Source organism: Neolamprologus brichardi, chromosome 18 (genome assembly GCF_056152115.1).
Source record: "Neolamprologus brichardi isolate AB-2024 chromosome 18, ASM5615211v1, whole genome shotgun sequence".
Classification (NCBI taxonomy): Eukaryota; Metazoa; Chordata; class Actinopteri; order Cichliformes; family Cichlidae; genus Neolamprologus; species Neolamprologus brichardi.
In genome coordinates this window covers 25,612,837-25,638,323 of record NC_142121.1, presented here as the reverse complement: position 1 = coordinate 25,638,323, position 25,487 = coordinate 25,612,837, and the positions used below count along the sequence as shown (strand labels likewise).

The window sequence follows — 25,487 nt, the reverse complement described above, 5'->3', positions numbered from 1 at the left end:
CTAATGTCCAAAAGATTTATGACCATCTGACTTGAGGTACACACATTGTGCTATTTTTGAAGAAGCAGCTTGAGTCTTTTAAGCATGAACTTCCCCTGTGTTTGGAATCATTTGCCGGGAAATTCAAGTATTTTCTAATACATTTAATTTGTTATTGATTTCATCTTTACATCTGGTTTTTTCTGGAGGTACGGAGGATTAACAGTAAACAGTGAAAACGATCAATGTGGACACAAAGGAAATGATCATGTTACCTTATTTGACATAAATTTGGATTTTATTGTTATTTTTCTGACCATTTGAGAAACGAAAATGCCTTTGGTGCTTGATGTAATTAAGTTCAAATTACTCAAACTGGTGCCTTTACTGATGCCGACAAACAAATGAAGCCAATCTTGTGAAATGTGAGGTCCAAGTTGATTATATGTGTCATAAAGCCTCATGTATTTCTTATTTCTAACATACGCTGAGAGGATAATGAAAGAAAAAGAAAAATGGATTATTGTTACAGTAGAAAATCCATCTGCACATTATTGTTCTTCTTTCATCTTTCACTCTGAGTCTCTTCTATAGCACCAGCTCAGTGGCTGCTAATTACTGTGTGTAAATAAAAAAAAATAAAGTGTTTACTTCCTGTACTTTTTAAAGTACAGGAGTGTCTAGGTGTGTGAATGTGTGTGTCACTTCATTAGTGAAATAACAGGGGACGAGTGCAGGAGGTTGTCTTTCAGAAGTCAGCGCTGCATGCAATGTTTATCCACCACATATTGAGCCGTGTTGACCAGAAAGCCCCACCGGGGCCATTGGACCAGCTGGTGTAATACTGGCATACACGCAGTGCTAAACACCAGCACTTCTCTCCCCTCACACCCGGACAAACACACCGCAAACACACACTGTTATCGCCGTGCATACATCATCCAATGGCAGCCCCTCCATTTCACTCCTCTCCTCCACCTTACGCCTCATCAGACATATTATAATTAGCTGTGCTGAGTAATTAACACCCAAATTAGGACATTATTTGCATATCTACCCTCATTTGCATATACTCTCTGCAGGAGTCAGACCGAGCATTCCTTCACACGTTGGTGCTCAGGACATTTTTAAGTCAATACCTAACCGTTACTGCGCACAGCAAACATATTGTACCTTCTCATTTAGAAAACATGATTGCAAAGCAGAGAGGTGAAAAGTTGAGGGGGAAATAAAAGAGCAGAAGTCAAATCTGTGCAAGCTACAGGAAAGAGAGCAAATAGAAATGGGACCGAGGAGGTGGCCAGTAATAGAGGCAGCCGGGATAGAGTGAGAATGCGACACACGCCAAATGAGAAAAGGCAAAGTAAGACAGAAAGAAGACTGCCTCTTCATTTATACATCTCACTTGAGCCCATAAACCTTTGGAATTGAATCCTGGCTATGAAAGAGAGAGAGAGAGAGAGAAAGAGTGAGGGAGCAGCGCTACCTCTGGAAATCATAACGAAGGCTGCTCAAGCATGGAAAAAAGAAGCGAGACGGAGAATGACGAAACACTTCTCTCTCTCTGTGACATTTGCCCTCTGAATCGCATCAGCTCAGCGGAGCAGAACAGCGAAGAGTGATACAGAGTCAAAGGAAGAAAGAGAGAGGCTGGCAGAGAAAACACAACCGGGAAGAAACAGGGGGAATTAAAGGGAATAGAATGGGCATGAATGACAGTAAAGAGGAAAAGAGCGACAGGATGGGCAGAGCACTTCCCACTAGTCATTGTTTCACCAGTCGTTGCACAGAAGAGGAAAACCTGAGTTATGCTTCTGCGTTCCCCATCGCTTTCACGATTTATGTTCTGGCGGGGATAATGCAGCTGGATGGCTCTGTTGAAAAGACACCCATAAATCTGGTCTTGTTTTCAATTTCTTCCTGCCGTTCTCTCCCTCTCTCTCTCTCCCAGCACCCTTCAGATTCTCTTGGCGCTCATCTGCTCTGGTCTATTTTCCCCGACTTCTTATGTAAAGGTATTCAGCAGAAAGCCTTTGTTTCATGTATATAATGTGTTCTGCTGAGCTTGTAAAGCTTGGAAATACAAAGAAGCTGCACAGACGCACAAGAATGCAAGAGAAAAATCGCTCTTTGTCTTTTTAAACAACAAGCAGACATCCAACCAGCACTCTCAGTCCCTGATCTATTCTTTTTCAAAACGGTACTTCACAATACAACGCCTTGTCAAGTGTTAGGACATCGCATTGACATTTAGAGACCACTTTTAAAGGCATTTCAGCTGTTGCATTAAATGTTTAGTAGACAATATTTGGCCTTCAGTCACTGTGCACTGCATTGAGGTCGGGCAATATTACTGTGATTGTCAAAGATTCATATTTTAATACCAAACATGCGCCGCTATAACTTATGATAACAGCGACTGGAGCAGGCAAGAAACTGAACTGAGAAAAATGCCAAGCCCCGGTGGGAATGTGGGACTCTTAAAAGAGAAAAATGGGAATATTTTGCTAGAAGGTCTAATGATACAGATGAGTCAGCCAAAGAGAGGTATAGAGCAGTGCACAATAAAACCGAGGTATGCTATACCTATATTAGCTAGCCAAAGGATGATATATTACTTTCTGGTTCTACACTTGAATAGCTTTTTTTTTTTTTAATATAAATGCATTTTCTTTTATGTACATCATGGTTTCTTTGCTGGGACCAAAGTCAGATGATGAACTGGAACTGTTACTGAAAGTATACGTAGAGGACAGATTTTCGGGGCTTGGAAAGAAAATATCATGACATATTAAAGCTGTATGGGGAATATTATCCACTGCCAGAAAAAAACATGACAATGTGGAAAAAATACCCAGACAAAAAGAAAAAAATACGGATATTTGCTTCATCTTTCAAAACCTCTTAGTTTCTGCAAATCCAGCCTAAAACCAAATCCGGGAGTGTTTTCTTTGCGTTGTGTCATAAGCATTTTCAAAACTTCCACCAGGCATAAACTTACACTATGTACACAAAAACACTGGGCCACCTACACGTTGCCCCTCCAGGAGCTGCCCGGCCATGGAAACCCCTGCCGCAAAGCTCCCGGCACACAGTTTTTGTGCTGATATTAATGCCAGAGGAGGTTTGTAACTCTGTAGTTATTGAGTCAGCAGAGCGTTGGTGACTTTTACAGATTCTGCTCCTCAGCACTTGATGATCTTGCACTGTAACTTTCCATTGTCTGCCATTTCATTGCTGAGTTGCTGTTGAGTTTCTGTGGTTCCTAAACACTTTCACTTTGCAATAATACCACTAACAGCTGCTTGTGGAATATCTAGAGGGAAGAGATATCACAAACTAACTTGTAACATTGGGCTGTTGTTACTCTTATCAAACTTAATGAGCTCTCTAGGACAACCCATTCTTTCACAATTTGATGAGAAATTTGATGTACGTGATTTTTCACACCTGCAGCAAAGGGACTGAAAACACCTGAATTCAAAGACTAAGAGCTTTTGTCCATATAATGCAGCAAAAGCTACACGGGTTGATATTAAAATGTATTTGTGTGGACATTCCCTAAGATAAAATTTACTGATTATAGATTCTTGCTCACACGAGTGTCTGTTCCATTGTCTACTTTGCATTGAAGATTTGTTGGCAGAAGTGTGCAATAAAGTGATATGAACCGCTGACACTTCACTTCCCAAAGGTTCAAGATTGTGTGACAACAACTTCTCCTTTCAAACCTTTTTTTCCTCACATGCATTTCTGAAATTATGGTGTTAAAGCATGAAAAAAAGAAAAGAGAGCTACGACCCAAGCATGCACTGCATAGTCACCACTGACTCTGGATTTACTATATACGTAGCAATCAAAGCCGAGTTCACACATTTTACACTCACCTTTGAAAACTTAATGAGTCTTTGAACTCTCTACAGAAAACAGTCAATTCTCTCAACTTAATCTAAACCTAGTTAGCTTTCCCTCTGGCTCCAGGCCATATGGAGGTCTTTTATAAACAAGAAAAATAATGATAATGTTTGGTTGAGTGCAGACAGCCAGTCAGCCCAGCACTCTGACTCCAGAGACCCAATTAATACAACTGTAAACCAATGCTGCCCTTCATAGGCAACAACAGCCAGAGCTGTGTGTGTGAGAGAGAGAGAGAGAGAGAGAGAGGGAGAGAGAGAGAGAGAGAGAGAAAGAGAGAGGGAGAGAGGGAGAGAGGGAGAGAGCCGGAGAAAAAGAGATGGAGAAAGATGTGAGTATCACAGGGTGAAGACGTGATGGAATACAGCATCCCAACCATGGCTGCCCTCCCTGAGCACTGATCGATAATTGTAGACAGAAATCATCTTCAGATCACTGGCCAACCAACCAATCATGACCAAAAACATAACTGCCATAAATGTCATGTTTGTCCTGCACTTCAAAGGTATCCAGGCCAAGTACAGTTGTTGAGAACAGAGGAGGTTATGTGAAGACCAGTTCAACAGCATGCAAACACCTGTAAAATGTAACTGAAGTCATGTCTGATACAACACAATAATAAACATTTTTTAGATTAAATGTTCTTTTAGAATGAAAAATTGAATGTATTTTAAGGCTTCGTTTGTAAAAAAAAAAAACAAAACAAAAAAAAAAACACACACACACACACACACATTTGAAGAGTTAAAAGCAAACGATGAGGCAAATCCATTCGCCATAAATTAAAATTATCATATGCGACCCCCTGATGTTAACGTTGTGGTTTCATATAAACACATTTCTCTTTTAAATTACTCGACGCTGGTAACTTCCAATTAACTGAACACCTGCCACAGTAACTGACAGCCAAGACAGGAAACCTCAGCTAACCACTGGCCAATAATTCATAAGAAAAAAATCATTTAAATGCAGCCGAACTTCAAGACAGCTAAACCTGACTGCGAAGTTCTTGGACGTACGGCTGTCGCTCGCATTGCAAACTTGTGCAACTTAAACGCAAAAAAGGGGGCAAAGATTTTCGAAACCAAGTTTTTTTTTCCACGCTTTCTAATTTTTTTTCCTTTTTGTTCCTACCTTTTCCACCGAGCGCGCAGGAGTGGCCCCAGATAAGCCAAAGCAGCAGAAATGGGACCCCGAGTGTGTGCATGTTTGTCGAGCCGTGAAGGAGATGTCTCTGCGTCCTGTCCTCTTCCAAATATCCTCGCTCACCTCCCGAGCGCGTGGATGTTCTCAGCTGGCCGGCCGCGCGACAGATAGTCGGCAGGTCGAGAGACAGTCAGTGTTAATGTAAGCAAAGAGGGAGAGAGAGGCTGGCGTTTAAATAGCGTCAACGCACCAACACTTCCGGGAGTTGCTTTTCAAAATAAAATAGAGCAACCGACTGTAAAGGTTGAAGCATTTCAAATGCTACAACAGCATTGTAATTACATGGAGTAGAAAATCTTTTTAGACAACATTTCCTTTATTGCACGGACCTAAAAATAGATTTGCACAAATTTTGAAAAATTGCACGCTTTTATGTTGAAAAAAAACCCAGTTTGGCTTTTATTTGACAAACTTGACAAAAAAAAATTATTCTCAGAGAGAAGGAGCAGAAGATGTGAAGGAAGGGATGCAGGGAGGATCTGTCTGAGAAGAGTGTCATTGTGTTAGTATTTTAGTGTCAAGACGGGGTGAGGATTGATAATGAAACCCCTGGAGCAATCTGCCAATGACTAATGCAATGTAAATGTAACATCATGTTTCCAGGCTCACTGGAGTGTCAGTTGCCACACCTTGCTGCTGACCATTTAAGTGTTTAGATTAGTGAGCAACCACGAGCATCTTTGAGTGGGGTCATTAGCAGTTACCCTCCCTTAATCATCTCAGTTATCTTAGATATGCTACATCTGGGAAATGTACGTTAATTAAGAAGTAAAGTGCATTTTCTTAGAGCTATAATTGAATGAAGCAGCTGCCACAGTGAGATGTTTTTCCAGCTGTATCCTCCTAACAAGAGCCTCTGAAGAGCACAGCTATACTCCCCCTCACAGATTTGAGTCTTTCACTTTCCACCCAGTGGCAGAATCACTGGTTTTCTGCGAGGACCACATGTTCTTCAATTACCCCCCCCCCCCCCCCCCCCCACACACACACACACACACACACACACATATTCCTGCTTCCTCTTCTGCTGGGTGTGGGTGTGTGTTCTGGGGATTAGAGGGAGCAAGAGAGAGAAGGGCAGACCTCAGGAGAGTTAAGAGGATAACAAAGACAGAAAACACACACATACAAGTCCAAGAAGGGCCACATTTACATGCACATGCAATTACTTACACACACATGCTCCTGGCTGGCTGTTTCCATGGCTAATGGGAGCTAAGTCACAGCGGAGCAGTGACAAGGGGGAAGATGGTGTGCAGGCTGTCTTTCTAATTGCAGTGAAGCCATCAGGTCAGCAATTATTTAGTATAGGGAAAGGGAGAAAATCACTGTGTCATCACTAAAAGACTGCTTCTTGTGTTATTGACAAATACTCAATTTAATCTTAATGTTTCACACAAAGTAGGTTGGATTAATTTGTTCCTCTTTTTTCCTGTTTATGAGCAGTCATGGCATAATCTAGCAGTGATAAACTGTTCAATAGTTTATCAACAGTTTATCACTGCTAGATTATTCATGTAACTGAAAGAAAACAGTTGTTTCATTCATTAGGGGACTGGATATTCACTGCGATAACTTAATTTTTTACCTCAAACAGCAATAAATGTAAGATCAGTGATAACTTCCATCCATTTGTGTGAACATGAACACATCTGAAAGCCTCCTTTGTTGGTTTTAACTGACACACACTGCTCCCTATATGAAACTGGTGCAGTTGTCCCCACAGGAAAGGGCTTGCTCTATTTTTATAGTGATATATAACAATGGCTCGCTAAATGCCATGTCACTTCTTTGAAAGCTTACATTCTTTTAAAGTTATTCTCGTACCTTCTCTGCAAAGCACAGTTATTGGAAAAGGGATTTGTGGCCATTTTTGTAATCAGTTGCAGGTTGCTCTATAGACAGTCAGTTAGTGTTGTACAGTGCTCTCCCCTTTCATCTGACAAGCAGTTTACAACAATAGAATCAAAGGTTACCTGGAGCTCATAGGTGTTTGATGCTGCATTGCTGTAAAGGTCAGCTTCTAATTGTAAGGTGTTCTGGGAAGATGCCGTCATTGCCCACAGATGCAGCAGCACTGAGCGCAAAAAAAGTAACATTGCTCTTTAATGTGCATCTAATAAATGAAAAGGCACCGTTATTACGTTTAACTACAAAGACTTGTCAACAACTTGCACGTACTTCAGTACCACGGAGAGCTCCGTCGCTGTAACCTTCATCCACCAGGGGTCGCACTTCAGCCAGGTTTTATCTGCGGAACCTTCAAACAAGCGCCTCTCCAAACACGGGGAGGGTGGGAGTGGTATCAGTGTGACACACTCGCCAAACGTCAACAATGTGAAAAGAAGGTAATGAAACGAACTATCGCTACTGCCTTTAATCACTGTGTGGATTGTATCACGCCTGCTTGACTGTGCTGTTATTTTGTTTTAACTGATTAATCGCGTTACGCCTGGTTTATTAGTCCGCTAAGCTAGCGACTGTTAGCTGCCCGCTCAATGTCAAGGTGGACTGTCACAGCTTCCTCAATGTTGATGGTGTTTTAACTTACTTCATTAACTTCATTATGTTACAATCTATGACACATACGTTATTCTGCCTTAATAACATCATTAGAAACTTAGATTTTAAAAAGGGCGTATTTTGCCTTCCCAGTAGATGTGAATTGTAGAGTATTCACAGAAAAACACACTTTAGGGTTGGAGTGAGAGTGTGAGATCCTGCTTGCATAGCTTTATTTAAAGTTGATATTGTAGAAATGCGTGCAAGTGTACTAACTGTGAAAATGAATTTACCAGATGACCTAGAAGAGTCTGATTACTCTGTCAGAGTGAGGCAGGGTGTAGTAAGTGTCCACATCCAAACTAAAAGCTTTGTGCAAAGAGGAAGTTGTGTTTCAAAGGCTTCTTTTTCTTTCAACATAGTGAGCTGGTAATTTGAAAGCGCTTCCTGAAGAGAACTTCCTGGTCAGCATCTTACTGTTGTTGTTCATACCCAAAATTACAATTACTAGTTAAATACATCAATTTATATGGTGCACGTTTAACTAAACCAGACTTTCCCAAAGTGTGGGGCCCGCCCCCTAGGGGGGCGCAGACCCATTGCAGGGAGGGCGCGGCATGAAAAGGCAAAAAAAAACAAAAAACGCTTGGACACTGCTAGCACGGGGCGCCCACACAAACGCAAAGCAGGAGATGAAGCATAGCTGAATATGTTTCCAAACCAACTTCATTCTAAGCCAAAGACTAGAAAATATGGTGAAGCATATCTACCCTTTGGTTTCACCTGCACAAGTGCCGAGGTAGGTCTCCCCTGCAGAATTGGTTTTCCCTTCGTCGGGAGCAGCGCAGGGCTGTTTAAATCACGGACAAACAGTATCCCACATTCTTGATTTTTAGTTCACAAACACTTGTTGTAATGACTAACTACTCCTGACATTTTGGAGATGTTAGCTCTTTATACAGTAAAGTTACAGCGGGATACAAATAACATCAGGCTGATCCTGCCACGATTTGTTCCCCCGGTTCAAATCACGGACAAACAGCATTCAACAGTTGTTTATGTTTTTGAACCCATTTTGCAGAGGGATTTTTTGAAAAATGTATTGATAGCAATGTTGAATATTATTACACGGGAAAAAAAACAACTACATGTAAAATAATTACACCGTGACACCTCTGCCTTTCTAAATGGAGGGACAGTAACTGCGTGTGCGTGTGTATATGTAAGCGTGTAAAACCTGCAGATAGTCAGATTAACAGTATTTTGTCTCTATCTGCCATTCTGCAATTCATCTCATGTAAACAATAACGTGCACACAGCGTGACGTGAAAAAAGGCACATACCTTTGACTTTGCTTGACAAACTCTGTATTTCTCATCCACACCTAAACGCAAAAAAGGAGTTTTAAAAAATCTCCGTTCTCGGTGATTCGAAACGCCGTTTACGTGTGGACAAACAGCTGCGTGTTCAAAAATACCGTGTAGGTGTGGACGTAGCGTAAAAGAGTTAGTAGTTTATTTTCTTACTACCTGTATTTTATTGCAGATTACTTGTATTTGCTTAATTGTTTACTAAATGTTTGAGGTGTGAAATAAACCGCAATGGAGCAAAATATGTGTGTGTGTGTGTGTGTGTGTGTGTGTGTGTGTGTGTGTGTGTGTGTGTGTGTGTGGTTGGAGGATGTGCTCGTGCGCGCGAGGGGGGGCACGAACATTTTTCTTGTAAAACAAGGGGGGCCCAGCAAAAAAAGTTTGGGAACCACTGAACTAAACGTATCTAAACAAGCTAAACAATCCCTGACATGTCTTAATTAAGCGCAGTAAGGAGAGAACATTTCGAAGAATTGAACATGATTTAGTGAAATAGAGAAATAATTTTGTTTCGCCATTAATTTGCAATTAGAATCAGGTGACCCAGCATGGCAGAAAGTAATCCTAGCAGGACAAGTTTTAGGATAGGACACACCGGATGTGTAGATGCTGGTTGTGGTGAAGATGAGGATGAAGGCTTGGCTGAGTGTCTGAGTGAGTCTGAGTGACTTGGGTGAGGTGAGGATGGGGAGGAGGTAGGTCGTGTGGAAGTGATGTAAAGAATAGAAGAGCAGCCGAGCACCTAGGAAAGCAGGCAGATGAGTGATTACGGAGCTCATTGCACAGGCTGTACTGTAGTTATAAAATATAAAGTTTATATTATTTTACAGAAAGAAAAAAAATGTTTTTTAAACCATGGACACACTGTTTTAAAAACAGGCATTTGTATTGTAGATAGTGGAAAAATAAAACACAGGAGGTGCCTCATCCTCCTGTGTTTGCATTTTGTATCCCCTACTGCCTCATTTGGCGTCCTCATTGGTGCCCTCCTGGGTACACACAGACCACAGAAGAGGAGAGTGAGAAGAGCAGATGAATCTAAGCCTTTTCTTGGAAGTGAGGGACTGGCTGATAAGGGACGTTGAGCATTTCTGGTTACCTGTGTTTAGCGAGTTTCCATGGAGAGGAATTTTTCTTCTATGTCCCTGCTTGGATACGCAGCGCCTGAGACCGTACTACCTCAGGAGGATTCATCCAGACTCTGCTGCTGTTTGGCCTTTTCTGGTTTGCACTGAACTGGAGATTGTTATTCATGGATTTATTTGGATTAGTATAATTCATTGTTCACTTGTACTCAAGTCACACTGTTGCTGAACAGCTGTACTGTACCCCGTTAAATTCAGAGTATATTTTAAGTTTCTGGTTCTGACTTTTAGAGCTCTTCCTGGACAAGCACCAGCTCACATCAGTAAACATTTACACCCTGAGGTCATGTGATTAGGGCCTACTTGTTGTGCATCATACAAGGCTGAAAACTAAATGAGATGGAGATTTTGCTACAGTGGCCCCCTAGACAATGGAAATCTTTCCCTCTGACCTGATCTATGGACTCAGTGATCACCTTCAAGAAACTACTAAAAACTCATCTTTTTAGACTTGCTTTTTTATTTTTATGTATTTTTTTTTGACCTTTGATCTTTGTCTCAAAAGATGATACAGATAATACATTTTACTGACTTGCTTACTAAAAGTAAAAAAAATCCACACTCTGCTTCACATCTTCCAAAGCCGTCCTGTGAACAGCTGCTGGAGGCTTTGGCCACCGGGCCTTATGTTTGAAATCTCTGGGCTCAGGAAATCTGCGATTTTAAATTAGGTGTAGATGTGAATGTGAGCGTATCCCTGAAACAAACTGGCAGCCTGTCGAGGCTCCAACCCAACCCTGAATTGAGTAAGCAAAAAAACAACAAAAAAAACCCGGATTTTAGTGTTATTACTGACGATGCGTTTTTGTGTAGGCACAGATAGTAGAGTAGTGCATACCTTTGTGGTATCAGGCAAGCCCAAAATCCAGAAGGATTGCTATTTGCTTCTATGCTGCCAACAACTGTGGCCAGAGGCATTTTGTTGTCTTTGTACATTCATCCCACTCATGTAAGCGCTTCAAAATTTTGCTCAAACACTCAATCAAGGATAGAGTCATTACTCTTTTCATTGTCAAAGGTTGAGTTCAGTATGACCTCATAAAAACATTTTTTGACCTTTACTTAAGAATTAATTTCCTAATTATGAGCAATTTCACACAGATGCCTATTAGAATAAAATCCCAAACGAATAACATTTTAGATCTAAATGTTGAGATAAACTACTCACTGAACTTTGGTCAAGAAAGTTAATTTAAAGTGAAATAAATGTTGGCTGGATTCCTGGCAGAGTGAGTGGTGAGTTGGCTGAGCAGTGGCTGGTGTTTATTTCCCTTTGGGCTCTTTACACACACAAACACGGACAGTAAAACAAAACTGCACTGTAGCTGTTTACTTCGTCCAGTGCTCAGCCTCAGAAAAACGCCGCATCCTTTATTCTTTTCGATGTTTCTGGAAGTGGATTTGGTGTCCCAATGACAAATTGTTAGAAGATCGGAACCTGAGTTTAATTTTTTCTTCTCTGGGGTTAGACTGTGCTCATCTGTGTGTGTGGTGTTAATCTCTTTTTAGATTACATGCAGAGGTTTCCAGAAGAGGACTGTTTCTCATTGCTGTCTTCCTTGAGTCTCGTCATCTTCTGTCCCATCACGCGACTCTGGCTAATACTCTGTTTCACTTTCCTCTAAGGTTCTTTGACTGCGGTGTGAGAGGTTAAACCGAGATGGCCGCCCGCCGTGTCCCACTAGTCTTGTTAGCCTGCGGCTCATTTAATCCAATCACCAACCAGCACATGAGGCTGTTCGAGCTGGCCAGAGACCACATGCACAGCACAGGTCAGATACAGACAACGCTACGTCCCCGTATCATTTGTGTATCGCTGTATCGTTTGACTTTAAAGAAAACCAGCCTCTGTAAGATCTCCTCCATAAAGCCCACTGATTAATAGACTTTGTAGTAACAACTAATCAAGCAATGAGTAATAGTTGTCCAGCCTCTCTGAAGGACTTTTAAAGTTTTTCTTTGGACACTGACTGCTTTTTCACTCACTCAGTCCAGTCCCTGTACCTGCCCAATTTCAGAGGAATGTTTTTTGATTGTTAAACCTCTTCACCCAAGAGCCACCCACTCACGTATCTTTAGGTACGTTGTTAATAGCCTGTTGCAAAACAGATCATTTGTTTTCATTTTCTTAACTGATTCTACAAAAAATGCCAAATGTAACTGTTAGACAGACCTAAAATACTATGTTTGCAACAAGGTGGTTCCCAAAAGAGCAAGTAGCTGTAAAGTTGGCATATGGTGTGTATGGTGTCCTTAAAAAATATGAGGAAATATGAGGAAACTGGACAAGTGAAGGCCAGACCCACACGTGTCAGGCCTAAAAACTACAGCAGATGAACAGTATCTGAAAATCGTGTCCTTAAGGAATAAGTATAGCAGGACCTGAGAGATGCACCTGACCCTTCAGTTGATCCATCTACTGTTCATGATGAAGCCCCATCAGAAATGGTCTCAGTAGAAGGGTGACTGTCAAAAAGTAAAAATTGATGGAATTATAAACATCTGGATAGCGTCTAATTGGCGAACGCTTTGTTTCTTTTTCCCAAAAATCACAGGCAAATCAGTAAAAGCATACCTGTATAGAGAAACACGTTGGAACACTATCAGTCATGGATTGGCCTCCCCAGAGCCCGGACCTCAGCATTGCTGAAGCAGTGTGGGATCATCTAGACAGAAAACAGAGCAAAAGTCAGTCAGAATCCAAAGAATAGCTTATAGTTCTTCAGGAAACCTGGAGAACTATTCCTGAAGACTGCTTAAAGAAATTACAAAGAAACCTGCCTAAGCTGTGTTGAAGAATAAAAGTGTTCATACGAAACATTGACTCTGAAGCTCATCAGACTTGTACCAACTGTTTGTGCCTCATATGCTGCATTTCCATGTATATTCTATGTATTTCAATAAATCCCTGAAACTATTTCCTAGCAAAATATAAAGGAATGAGGGGTGGCTCAAGACTTTTGCACGGTACTATATATGTGATGTATTACAACCCAACTATGCCACTTTTCAGAGCTCTTTAGACTAGCTCATTGTTTATCACTTCTGGCCTGTTTGATTGAGTGTCGCCCTGTCATTTGTCTTGTTCCTTGCCGCGGTGGCAACCAATCCCTGATAAAACTCCCTACGACCTTTCTAGCGCTAAAGAGCAGACATGCAAACTTTACGACTAGCTGGAGAAGAGAGAGCTGAATACCTATGTCAAGTTGCCATAAACACAACTCCAAACGAATGCTAATGTTTCTCTGTGTCTGCCGCAAGCGAAATTAGGCTCTTTTTTTTTTCAGCAGGCAGTGGAGGTCTTTTGCCCCCTAGTGGCCGAAAAAAAAATCAATTGCTGCATCTTTTAAGACCCCAGTACGAAGAATCCCATACAATCATACAAACAATGTTTATATATATATTAGTCACCCTAAGCTTTATGTTCTTATCTGCTCTGCCACACAATCCCAGCTTCAGCAGACACAGCCTCCTTATATAAATTCAGGACATTTACATCGTAAAGCTGCTCTGAGCATTTCAACGTGCAGGAACATTAATGCTCTTACAGTTTTCCCTTCGACCCCCTTACCTATAAGGCATCAGCTGACTAGCTTGAGGTTGACATTCAGAAATCACAGTAGATGTTTTTCCTCCTGTGTCTGATTGTTTCCAACTTTGTCAGCTAAATAAACACACTTTTTTCTAAAACTGATGACACAGTATGATTTGAGACACCTTGTCACGATCACCCACCTTTCTCACTCCGTTATAAAGAGAATAATTGTCTTATTTGTCCTCAAATGTGAGATCTGATAAACCATTAATTGTATCAACGCCACTATCTCTGTTATACATGACAGTTGCATTTCTTTTTCCCTGTCGTGACCCAGTTAAACTCTGTTAATCTTCTCTCCCCTCAGGCCAGTACCAAGTGGTGGGTGGCATTGTGTCCCCAGTGAGTGACAGCTATGGAAAGCAAGGCCTAGTACTGGCTAAGCATCGTGTTGCTATGGCAGAGCTGGCGCTTCAGAGCTCCAACTGGGTCACAGTTGATGAATGGGAGAGCCAGCAGCCAGACTGGATGGAGACAGTGGTCACTATGAGGTATAAACCATCTTTACTGCTGGAGATTAGTTTTAAAATAAAATTTTAAAACAATCTTGCGATATTGTGCAAGAAAGTGAATGGTTGAAACAATTTTTCTTTCTCTTTCCTGTCACCCTTTATGAACACACCTCACAGACAATTACATACACAGTCAGTAAGTCCCTGGCGCTGGCAATTCGATGGTTAATCAGAAACATTGAACTGGTTGAAACATTGTGTTGTGTATTTCCAGTCAAAAAATATATCTCCTGTCATAATAACTGCATTCTATAGCTAGAGAGTCTCATATCATGTCATATGTATGATTTTTTTTAATGTGCAAGAAGATAAGATTATCCTAGTCTTACCAGCAGAGTTTGCAGGGATCCACTGTCCTTTGCTGCCCCTCTGTGAGCCCTTTATCATGCAAGCTTGTGCTGTTTATGTAAGAGTGCCACCAGGTTTCCTGCCTAATTTATGGCTTTAGTCTCTTGGGGGCTGCTAGACTAGACTGGATCCATATCAGGCCTGTTTTTTGTCATGGGGTGAAATTAGGACCACGGGCTGTTAAATTCATTTGCCAACTGGGAACGGTTTAGTGGCAAAAGGCTGCCTGAGCGATGAATATGTTTGAAGAGAGGTGCTGCACTGAGCGAAAGGATAGGAAAGAGGCCCCACTGAGTATTTGCTCGCTCACTAACACATAAGTTAACTGGACAGAATTTTCATATTTATTTGACCCAAGAGATCCATCCATCCATCCATCCATCCATCCATCCATCCATCCATCCATCCATCCGTCCATCCATCCATCTATCCGTTCTTTTCTGCTTATCCAATTTAGGATGGGGGAGGGGGGGGGGGGGGGGGGGGGGAGTTAGCCTACCGTAGGTGTGAGCAACTTCTTGACCAGGATTGAGGCTGGTCATCCAAACCAGTTTCATCTTATTTGATGGTGACAGTCCAGATCTTTTCCCAGACTTTGGAAAAGTGCTGTTCCACCTAAATAACTTGTACTTGGGTACAGTTGTTTGAACTGATGCTCTTGAATCTACATTTATGTAGAAATGACTCCTAGAGACCTTCTCAACTTGTGTAAATCTACAAATCTCTTTCATCAATCTTCACTGAATTCATTGGAATTTCCAATTGTTCTGAGTATTGGTTAATCAAATTAGTAAATTAATTAGTTAATCAATAAATCCCATTATGTTTGTAACTAGAAACCAGTTTTAGTCAATCGTGACGACCAACAAGAAGTTAATAGCCCTTGTCAAGTCAATAGACACTGCAAAGCCTTTATTAAATCCTTTAATAAGTGGTTTTAGAGTGTTTGTATATATTTGAGCCTGTGTGTATAATTTTGACTTTTTGTAGACTAGAGAAAATTCAGAATCATGGACCCAGTTCTTGTGTTTTTTAAAGTCATTAAAGATGTATGGTGTACAATCGTTCCACCCTGGTAAAAGAACAGTTCAGAGGAATTGTTAAGAGCTCCAAATTACCATGAAATTCATGCCCACAATGAGTGGATAGTAACTTCTGACCACAACTGACACTTATACGCACACGCCCAGTTGTGTCTCATTCTTGCTGTAAGCCATGTTTGCTGATCAAGCCATGAAGTGGACTGTTGTTATAAGTTATGAGTCGGTGAGCAGGCCACGTCACACATTATTCAACGCACACACACACGCACACACTTTTACATACAGAACAACTTTAAGAAGCTTTGAAAACAGTGAAGGTTTTCATTCATCTCTTTTAAAGGCTTTTCTATAAGTCGTGGCTATTATTCCTTTTTCTAATCACTTCAGTAAAGCTTTATTGACATGTTTAGACTGAATAGTGGATTACCTCAGCACATGCATGAACAGTAAGTTACTGCACAAAGCAGGAATGATGCACTGCACATGAATAAAACAACAGAAAACTGAGGACAAAGAGGAAATGGTTGGATTCACAAACACAAATGAAAGAAAACTGCATGTATTACCACATAACTGTTTAAAAAAAACAAAGTATCAGTATCTTTTCTTTTTTTCCTTTGGTTGTCAGGTATCATTACGGGCGTATTCTGAAGGAGTATGAGCGGAGCGTGGGAATGCACAACAACTCGAGTAAGAGTCTCTTTTTGTTCAGCTTAGAAACCCTTGACTACAGAGTGTTGTCAGGATTTTTAGAGGTATTTATATTATGTTTTTATTATCACAAAACATGCATATTTTAAAGACAGCCGCAGAAAATGAAATCTTGTCCCTTTATGGCTCCTCACTCTACAGCATGAGAAAAAGCTGTTTTTATGGTCCAGCATGGCGGCCCAAATCAAGTATGTGGTACGACTCTTGCTTGTGCTGTTGTTGGTCAGTCAACCAGCTACAGAGAAGAGCAGGTGCACAGTCGAGGTCTTGGAGGACTACACAGGAGCGCATCTCAGATCTCTTCCCCCCTCTTTCCGACTGGAATCTTGTGTGTGCACTAACACATTTGTGGGACCATAAAACCAACATAACGTGTTCCCCGTAGGTTGAGCATGCAACATCTTCAACCTCTGGTAGACTACTTTCAGCTCAAATACATTTGCATGGGTCACCTGGTGGGAGGCAGCCTGTTCTCCAGACAGTGAGGTCTCATTTGGACTAAGTGTTGTCACTCTCAGACAGACTGTCAAGCATTTGCATATAATTACCAAGTAATTTAGTCTACATCAATGAGTACGACTTGCCTGCAACACTCTTCGCAATAGGGGACTCGACTTGACTGGTTGCCAGATGGTTGTATTGTGGTTATTTTCCTATATAAAAGCTTTCTGAGCGCTTATGTCATTTTGCAGTTAAATTGCCATCGGGCAGCAACTGGGGAGGGGTTTAGATCGATTAAGTCCTTGTATGTGAGAAAGCTACTATTGCTCCTTCATTCAAGACTTTTCTAAATGAATTTGTGTTTAATTGGATTTTTTGTGTATGCAGATTGGTGATTTTTGGCAATTTATCACAGTTAACTGCCAAATTGTCAAAATAGATTGTATCTAATTGTGAACTTGGGCCCATCCAGTTACAAACGGATGGCAGTCTTATTGCTGTTTTATTGCCGCCTTGACGGACCAAAGTTGCTTTGAAAGATGGCAGTAGACTGTGAGTAGTTGCAGACCTGTTCCTCATCTTTGGGGCAACCAAGATCACAAGTTCATTGCACCTAATAAATCTGGCCATGCTGCATTCTCCCACTACTGTTTTCACTAGCGTTGCTGTAGTATTAATGATTCGTAGACTCTTCCACCGTCAGCTCAAAGTGAAACTTGTAGTATCTTTGAAGAGTAAAACATTCATGTCAGCCCTCTGCATCAGCTGGGCTTTATGTTCTTCTGATAAACATGAAGATGTTGAATTTTTTATTGTCAGTCTGTTAGTATGCTGACTTTGCTACTAGAAATGGTGATAGATAGATAGATAGATAGATCTTATAAATGAAAGCTAGCCAATGAGAATTCTTAGCCCATTTTCATGGATTAACTTTGATTTATAACGGTGCATTTACAGGGATGCCTTCTGGGGTTTACTGCTTTTGCACACCACATTATATAAAGATGACACATTTTGTGAGAAACAAAAAATAAAAATGAACACAGAAACTCGTGAAATCTAATCGAAAAAAACAAAGCCGATAGAGCTTGCAATTGTGTGCAGAGCCTATTTTGCAGTAGAAAGTCTCGCCTGCTGCTTCAGTCTCCTTTTTATTGCGGTTTATCAGGGTTATGCAAACCTTCTAAGTTTTTAATGTGAAAGCTGAATTCCTAGAATAATTAGTCTTGTTATAATTTTCTTAAGCCTCGAGCGATATGAATATCTAAGTTGTGTAATTTGTGGAACAAGTCCGTTTTAGTCATGTTCTGCATTTTATTTGCCCTGTCCAGGCGCAAAATGTTCACTTTCTTTTTCTTTGATATTCACATCACTGGTGCCTTCAATTTTTACATTTTGCTTCCTATTAGTGTGTGGACTCTTCGAGGAGGCAGTTCAGTAAAGTACTTTTTTTTCTTTTTTTAAGCTTGGTTGTGGACTAGGCAGTTGGCAAGAACCCACTGAACTCTGTCCCTGTATTCAAAAAGAGGAGCACATGGGGATTGTGTCACTCTTTGCTGTTGAGATTGCTCAGAAAGAGGACTGGCATATCCAGCTGCAGGACAACATATTAATTTGAAGGAAACCAATAGTGCTGGAAGATGATTAAAATTGTGTGGATGGATATAAAAACAATGAATTTGGATATTTTTGCATATTTTAAGCCATCTCTGGAGGGAAATTAAACTAAGTTTGTTATATTCGTCACACCGTGTTTTATCGTTGTTTTTGTTTTATCATAAAAACTGGTTAGAAAGTGTGTAAATAGTCATTTTCTCTGTTTTATTCTGCCACCCCACTCAGATCTGTCTCCCCAGCTGAAGCTTCTGTGTGGGGCAGATTTCCTAGACACCTTCAAGATCCCCGGCTTGTGGCGGGACGACCACGTCGAGGAGCTGGTCGGGCATTTTGGCCTCGTCTGTGTCAGTCGAGGGGAGCTGCAGCCCGAGCGGGCCGTGCACGAGTCGGACCTGCTGTCGCACCGCAGGCACAACATTTTCCACGTGAGGGAGTGGGTGAAGAACGAGACGAGCGCCACGGAGGTCCGCCGGGCACTGAGACGGGGTCTGAGTGTGAAGTACTTGCTTCCAGACTCTGTGATAGAATATATTCACCGACACAACCTTTACACAGAAGACAGCGAGATGAGAAATAAGAGCGCGGTGCTGAGGCCACTCGTTAAGCAGGCACAGGAGCCGGTAAAGAGTCTAGACGACTGATGGAGCCCTCGAAGGGTGAATTCACTCACAGATGAGTGCTTGTCTTCAGGGAATGGACGCTCTGTTGGCCTAAGTGTGTTTTCCAGGCATCACTTTTCTTTTTTTCTTTTTTTTTAGTAAGAAGCATCCAAACACAAACATGGTGTTTTCTAAAGTGATGCAAATACTGAGCCACATCTTCATCCTACATTTTTTCCTAGAGATTTCTCACCATTCAGTGTTTTTACTCATTGGACTTGATGGCAGTTCTATTAATTCAAATAAAATATTTTTTGTATTCCCGCATGACTATTTTATTTTTCTATGCTTTTGTCGGCCCAAGTCCCACAAACACACACGCGACAAAAAAAGGCTGTAAAATGACTGCTGGGGTTTTTATTTGTTTAAAACATTTAAAAAGACTTTCATATTGAAGTCTTATTTCCCATCTATGTGCCAGATGTTTACGCAGTTCACAAACATTTGTTGACATAGAGACAGATACACTCACTTTAACAAAGAAAGTCAAGACAATTCAATATGAAAAATTATTATTTTTTAAACGCAAGTTTAAAAAATAATAAATCAAATCATAAATAAAGTATGATGTGCTTCACATATCACAAGAATACACTTTGATTCACGGCTGTTCAGCTGCTCATTAATGTAAATATCTTATTACCCGATTACACGACAGCTACATGATGAATTTAGGCATGTAGAATAAGACGTATAAGAACATCTTCATTGATCCCAGAGAGAAATTCGCATGTCTGCGTTGGCTCGTCTGCTATTTGTATGAGAATTGAAAAGCCTGTTGGCTGTGGGTGCGAATGACTTTCTCTATCTATTTTACATTGAAAGGAGAGGAATCTTTTTTTTTCCATAGAGATGTTGTAAAGTGGGCGATCAGAGTTGTTGAGGATGGCTTCTAAGATCTTTAGTGTGCATCTTTCCAACCATCTCAAGTGGCTCCAGTTACACAGACAGCTTTTCTCACCAGTTTTTCCAGTCTCCCTGCATCCTGATGCATCCGTCCTTTCTTGTATGAACAGTTCAGGCTGGTGGCGATGGTGTAATTGTGCCAGCGATATTTTCTTGGCACACTTTAGGCCCCTCAGTACCAACTGAGCATCATTTAAATGCAACAGCCTACCTGAATATTGCTGCTGCCCATGTCCATCCCTTTATAACCACAGTACACCTATTTTCTACTGGCTGCTTCCAGCAGGATAACCCACCATGTCACAAAACTCAAATCATTTCAAACTGGTTTCTTGAACGTGAAAATAAGTTCACTGTGCTCAAACAACCTCCACAGTCACCAGATCTCAATCCGATAGAGCACCGTTGAGATGTGGTGGAACTGAAGATTGACATTATTGATCTGCAGCCAGCAAAGCTGTGTGATGCTTTCATGTCAATATGAAACAAAGTCTCTGAGGTGTCCAGCACCTTGTTTAATCTGTGCCATGAAGAATTAAAGCAGATCTGAAGGCAAAAAGGAGGTCCAGAGCTGTACTAGTAAGCTAGTAAATACTTAATAAAGTGGCCAGTGAGTGTACATCTTAGTTGCTAGGCTTCCAGGTAAGTAGACTTGAATCTGCATCTTTTCTCTTCTTCTTTGATTCGTATTTCTTATGTGAGTGTCACTGTGGGTGTTTCTACCCAGCAGCTGCCTCTCCTAACAACAGCGATTCATTCTTGGCTCTATTCATTTTCACCATTGTCATCCACACACTGTGTCTGTGAGGCCCGCGTTTCTTCCATCAAAGGATTTAAAGTAATCCTGACAGTTGCTCGGTTACGGGAGGTGTTTTCTCACTGAGACCAATGGCTGAAAGCGCTGCTATTCCATTGATACTAAATAGTGGCGATTATGATGATGGTGTGTGTCTTTGCCTGTCTTTCAGTCAGCAAAGGATTTAGGCGGTGTGTTGGCTGCAGCGTGCTGCCCAAAAGAGAGATTATCAAATTAATTGAGTTATTAAGGCGAGACAGAAGATGTGACAGACATATTGTGCCAGTTAATTGTTTGAGTTGGATCATTTTAAGCTCAGGTGATTCTGCTTTTGTGCTGTGAATATTATCCTCTTAGCATGCTCCATTCAGCCATTTTCACTGGCTCTCTGAGTGATTTCTTTTGTACTCATTTAGTCTGTCGATGGCTTCGATATTTAATTTTAAAAAAAGAAAAAACTGATTCAAACGTCAGTGAAGCAGGCCTCATTTTATACAAAAGAATCAGCTTTCAGGCCAAATCTGACACACGTGGCTTCATAAATAAACAGGCCTGTGTCAATTAATAGAGAAGGCGTATTGATCCTAATCCCACCTAAACACGTAAGCATTCTCCAACACAAGGCACACAAGTGTTTACATGCATACCGCTGGTTCCCAGCACAGTAAAAGCGTGGTGAGGATTGAGAGATTACGTGGTGTTGGCATTGGGAGGGAAGTGGGAGGTGCCAGCAACATTTTCCGTTAAAAAAAAGAAGTGAAACCCAGCAGGGTAATCGGATTAAAATGAGTTTGGTTCAAATTGGGGCTTTTGAGAGTGTTTTCTGCACTCCATCCCCAGCAGATGTCCACAACAGACCTCCTCATTCTCTGGAAGTGAAGAAACCAGCAGAGGAACAGCCAACATGGTCCCTAATCTGACCGGATATTGGAAAATGATTTCCAATGATAACTTCGAGGAGTATCTGAAAGCTCTGGGTGAGTTTATCAGTTCAGCAGGGAGTCAAGCCCAGAGAAGGAAGGCACAGATCACAAATGTACAGCTCGAAAAAGCAATGATGAAATTATAAACCTGATCTTTACACAATCTGAGGCAATTCTTTGTGTGTCCATATATGCATAAAACCTCACTGCTTCTTTGTTTTCAATTCATTTTTTGTCACCTTGCTCACGGGCCAGATGTAAACATTGCCATCAGGAAAATTGCCACCTTGCTGAAGCCTGACAAGGACATCGTTCACGAGGGCGACCACATAATCATCAAGACTCTCAGCACCTTCAAAAACTACAACATGGATTTCTACGTGGGCCAAGAGTTTGAGGAGGATCTGTCTGGAGTGGACGACAGGAAATGCATGGTAAGATTTTTTACTTTTTGTACTTAAATGTGTCTGTAGTTAGGAACCTGCTGAGACTTTAGCTAAACATCACAGATGAACCAAACTGCTGCCAGGTGTTGGGATCTTGGGCACTGACACACGGGAGTGCAGATTCTGTGGGCGTGTAAACGACTTCCACCCTTCAGCATAATGAGCACATGGTGTTGCAAGAACTGGTTGTTTTATACAATAGCAGAAAAAAAAATCTACCCACTCATAAAAGTTTCCTCCAACTTTTTACAAACTCTTATAAATTGTTGTAAAAAGGAACAATGTCAAATGCTGCATGGAAAGAACTGGTCAAGGATAGAACTCATATTTAATCAGATTATGTCACTGACTGCTGAATAGGATCACAGATTATTTGTGGTCCCCATTGAAAGCCCTTTTTTTGTATGCTTATGGGCTGATTTTAGTTAAGCTTTAAGCTGTTTGGAGTGCCGCTAAGAGGGAAATTCACATGTTTTTGCGTAAAGATCTATCTGAATAATTATGGAAAATGGTGAGAACTGGGTCACTCATTCAGCTTATTGTATTCTGCATACTAAAATCAATATGCTCTGTTTTAAGAGTAGTAAGAGATCCTTCCCTGATGCCTCATGCTTTTTTCACTCTCTCTCTCTCTCTGTCTTGTGATGTCTTGCAGACCACCATCACCTGGGAGGGGGACAGGCTGGTGTGTGTGCAGAAGGGAGAGATCGAAGGGAGAGGCTGGACCCACTGGGTGGAGGGAGATGAGCTTCATCTGGTAAGAAAACATCAGTCCCTGCCATGAATATTAATGCATTCAATTTAGACACTTTAATCCAAATCCAGAATGCCTCTCAGCGCTGTATGTGAAGAGCATTGATTTTTATGTGGGACTCTAGTATGAATTAACTACCAGCTCAAGCTGCAGTAACATTACAGTCTGTATGGAGGATTTCTGACAGTTACACAACTGACTCACAGCCAAATAATTATTTCCACTTAATTAAATAGCTCTGCTCACATATTTGATTCCCAAGTGTTCCCTCCAGATGCAAACTGCATGATTAAAAAAAAAAAAATGTGCATACTGTGAAATTAAAAGCCATCCAAATTCTTCTACTCCTGTAGTTGGCACCTCTGTCAGTCATTATGAGCAGAGCCTTCGAGTTAGCCAACAAATGCATCACAAATGCTTTTATAAATTCTGTTAAAGTGCATTTGCATCTGAAAATACATTAACGCAATAAGTAGCCCATTAGTGTTTTCATTAGCACAGCATTATCAGATTTTCCTGTGTATGATTACGGCCATCAAAGCTAAACAAAAAATAATCTGCCAAGTTATTTGGTTTAAGTGATGCTAGCAGATGTTTTCAATCAGCTTCCCTGAAATTAGTTACAGTATTAGTGGAGAGCTCCCCAGAGCCGGTTTGAGTGTAGAGCAACAGAGACCCCTGGTGGCTGACACATGAACTGCAATTGGAAATGTGTATTAATTCAGTGTAAAGAGGGGCGACTTTTTTCAGGTCATTTGATGGATTCAGTGTTCTTTTGTGGGTCAATAAGATTCACCCATGTCTTTGGGAAAATAAATAATCTGCGATCAATAAAATAAAACAACATCAGTGATCTCTGTGTTACAAGGTTGAACGGACACAAACCAACAATCTTGTCGTGATTAGAGAGACCGATTTGTTCTTCTCGTTTATATCTTGCAATAGTCCACAGCGCTGCCATATTTCAGGTTTACATGCTTATCTTGGCTACATAGCTCTTTTTAAAATGAAATAAACTAAAGGGTATTGTTTTTCTTTTACTTTTAAAGCTTGAACATCTTTTTTCCTTGTTTTTTTTCTTTTCTTTTAAATTTTTCATTTTTTTAGGGGGGCATTTAGTAGTGCAGTGGTTAGCAGTGATGCCTCATGGTCCTGGGTTTGAATCTACCGGCCTGCAGGGACCTTTCTGTGTGGAGTTTTTTCACATTCTCCCTGTACCTGCATGGGTTCTTACCACTCACAGTCCAGAGACATGCATGTTATTTTAACTGGTGATTCTAAATCGGCCACAGGGTTCAATGTGACCTTGAATGCCAGTGTTTGTGATAGCTCTGATGTTTTTAGCCCCTCCCCCCTTACTAACTACAAGTTGGTAATTTTTTGTATCACTTTTTATGATTAAAGTAAAGAAGCACCACTTACTTCTGGTTAATGATGACACTAATCCTTGTCCATCTACTGCTTAGAGGTTCTCATTGGTCAGCATTACTTTCTGAGTCTCTCACATGTCTGAATAAACATATCAAACATGTATTTTTCTCTCCAGGAGCTGAGAGCTGCAGGAGTTGTTTCCAAGCAGGTCTTCAAGAAGACTTAAAGCAGCTTTCAGTGGACAGTCTGGTGCCCGCACCAAAAACTGGCTCAGAGAGACACATCAGGAACAACCTCTTCCTCTAACATACAGTCCGACTTTCCTTTTATCCCTCCGGCCTGTCTGTGTGTCCATGTTACTGTAGTGAATTCACCAAACACACGTTTCTGTTCCATCATGCTGTTGCCTTACTTTGCCAAAGGAATTTCTTTGTAGCACAAATGGGCAAGTTGACATATAACACCACAAAATTCAATGCTGTGTATTTTATTAGCAGGTTTAGATGTGCTGGACGCATGCGTAAGTGCCATAGCTGTAGCTGATCTGATGGGCGAGCCAGCTGGGAATGTTGTGGATGCAGTGAAGAGAAATGTACTGACTTAGTTTTGTAAATGATTACAGCTGAAGGCGCCCTGTTTGGTAAGAGCAGAACTTGGCTGAGATGCTCAGTCTCCAGAATAAAAATGTTACATGTATTTGTCCCAGTTCCTTTAAGACTGTGGCTGCGAAAGTTGAATCAATCAATAAATGAAGCCGTTCTAAACCATCCAGTGTATCAGAAGCTCTTTTGAGATGAAAATACCTCTCTTCCCATGCGAGAGAAATCTCTTTGCTTCCTCTTGCAAATGAACCAAACAGCTCAGGTCACATTTAGCTTTGAATCACTTAATCTGTCATCTCGCTTTGTGCCATGTCATTACCAATTGGGCATCATCTATACGTGCTGTGCAACTCACTTGCTCATTCTTCGCTGCTGCTTCTGATCACGCTGCTCTTTTGACTCCTTCCTGCTGCTTGTTGTGCATTCACACACAGGCACCTCACCAGCATATACCTGCAAGCTCTGTTGACTTATCATTCCTCAGAGGAGCTGTTATTGATTTATGTCCTCTTGCTTGGGGTGGTTTTAAAAAAAAGTTCTTTTATGAAGGAGTGAGGTGTCGACACGAAACCAGAGAAGCGTATTTATTCTCAATAAATTTGTGGGTCATCTGCTGAAGGTGGGCTCTTTTTAAGTCTGCATTTTA

The 25,487-nt window shown here is 41.1% G+C and overlaps 3 protein-coding genes across 4 annotated transcripts in view; 2 read left to right on the top strand and 1 right to left on the bottom strand.

The window, feature by feature from the left end:
• Positions 1-5,220, bottom strand: part of clstn2a (calsyntenin 2a) — a 149,122-nt gene extending 143,902 nt beyond the window's left edge. The window contains exon 1 of the mRNA XM_006786719.3: positions 5,029-5,220. Coding sequence (XP_006786782.2) covers positions 5,029-5,101 — 73 coding nt within the window. The 5' untranslated portion in view covers positions 5,102-5,220. The remainder of the gene's footprint in view (positions 1-5,028) is intronic.
• Positions 5,221-7,363: 2,143 nt separating this feature from the next.
• On the top strand, positions 7,364-19,304 carry nmnat3 (nicotinamide nucleotide adenylyltransferase 3). 2 transcript variants are annotated; one of them, XM_006786715.3, is made up of 5 exons: positions 7,364-7,448; positions 11,744-11,889; positions 14,020-14,203; positions 16,244-16,305; positions 18,610-19,304. In XM_006786715.3, the coding sequence occupies exons 2-5, from the start codon at positions 11,778-11,780 to the stop codon at positions 19,023-19,025; spliced, it is 774 nt and encodes a 257-aa protein (XP_006786778.3). In that variant the 5' UTR covers positions 7,364-7,448; positions 11,744-11,777; the 3' UTR covers positions 19,026-19,304. The 2 variants fall into 2 exon arrangements, with proteins under 2 accessions (XP_006786778.3, XP_087687550.1); XM_087831424.1 differs by lacking the exon at positions 16,244-16,305.
• A 2,245-nt stretch (positions 19,305-21,549) lies between these two features.
• rbp1.1 (retinol binding protein 1, cellular, tandem duplicate 1) lies at positions 21,550-25,006 on the top strand. The gene is made up of 4 exons (XM_006786717.3): positions 21,550-21,722; positions 21,924-22,102; positions 22,770-22,871; positions 24,415-25,006. Exons 1-4 carry the CDS (start codon positions 21,650-21,652, stop codon positions 24,463-24,465), a joined length of 405 nt encoding a protein of 134 aa, XP_006786780.1. The 5' UTR covers positions 21,550-21,649; the 3' UTR covers positions 24,466-25,006.
• Positions 25,007-25,487: the final 481 nt, after the last annotated feature.

Bases quoted from the DNA above. Each gene is read 5' to 3' on its own strand.
- nmnat3 (XM_006786715.3), top strand. From the start codon at position 11,778: ATGGCCGCCCGCCGTGTCCCACTAGTCTTGTTAGCCTGCGGCTCATTT. The intron at 14,204-16,243 runs GTATAAACCATC...TTTGGTTGTCAG, and splicing joins GAGACAGTGGTCACTATGAG to GTATCATTACGGGCGTATTC. The intron at 16,306-18,609 runs GTAAGAGTCTCT...CACCCCACTCAG, and splicing joins GGGAATGCACAACAACTCGA to ATCTGTCTCCCCAGCTGAAG.
- rbp1.1 (XM_006786717.3), top strand. From the start codon at position 21,650: ATGGTCCCTAATCTGACCGGATATTGGAAAATGATTTCCAATGATAAC. The intron at 21,723-21,923 runs GTGAGTTTATCA...CTCACGGGCCAG, and splicing joins GGAGTATCTGAAAGCTCTGG to ATGTAAACATTGCCATCAGG. The intron at 22,872-24,414 runs GTAAGAAAACAT...TTTTCTCTCCAG, and splicing joins AGGGAGATGAGCTTCATCTG to GAGCTGAGAGCTGCAGGAGT.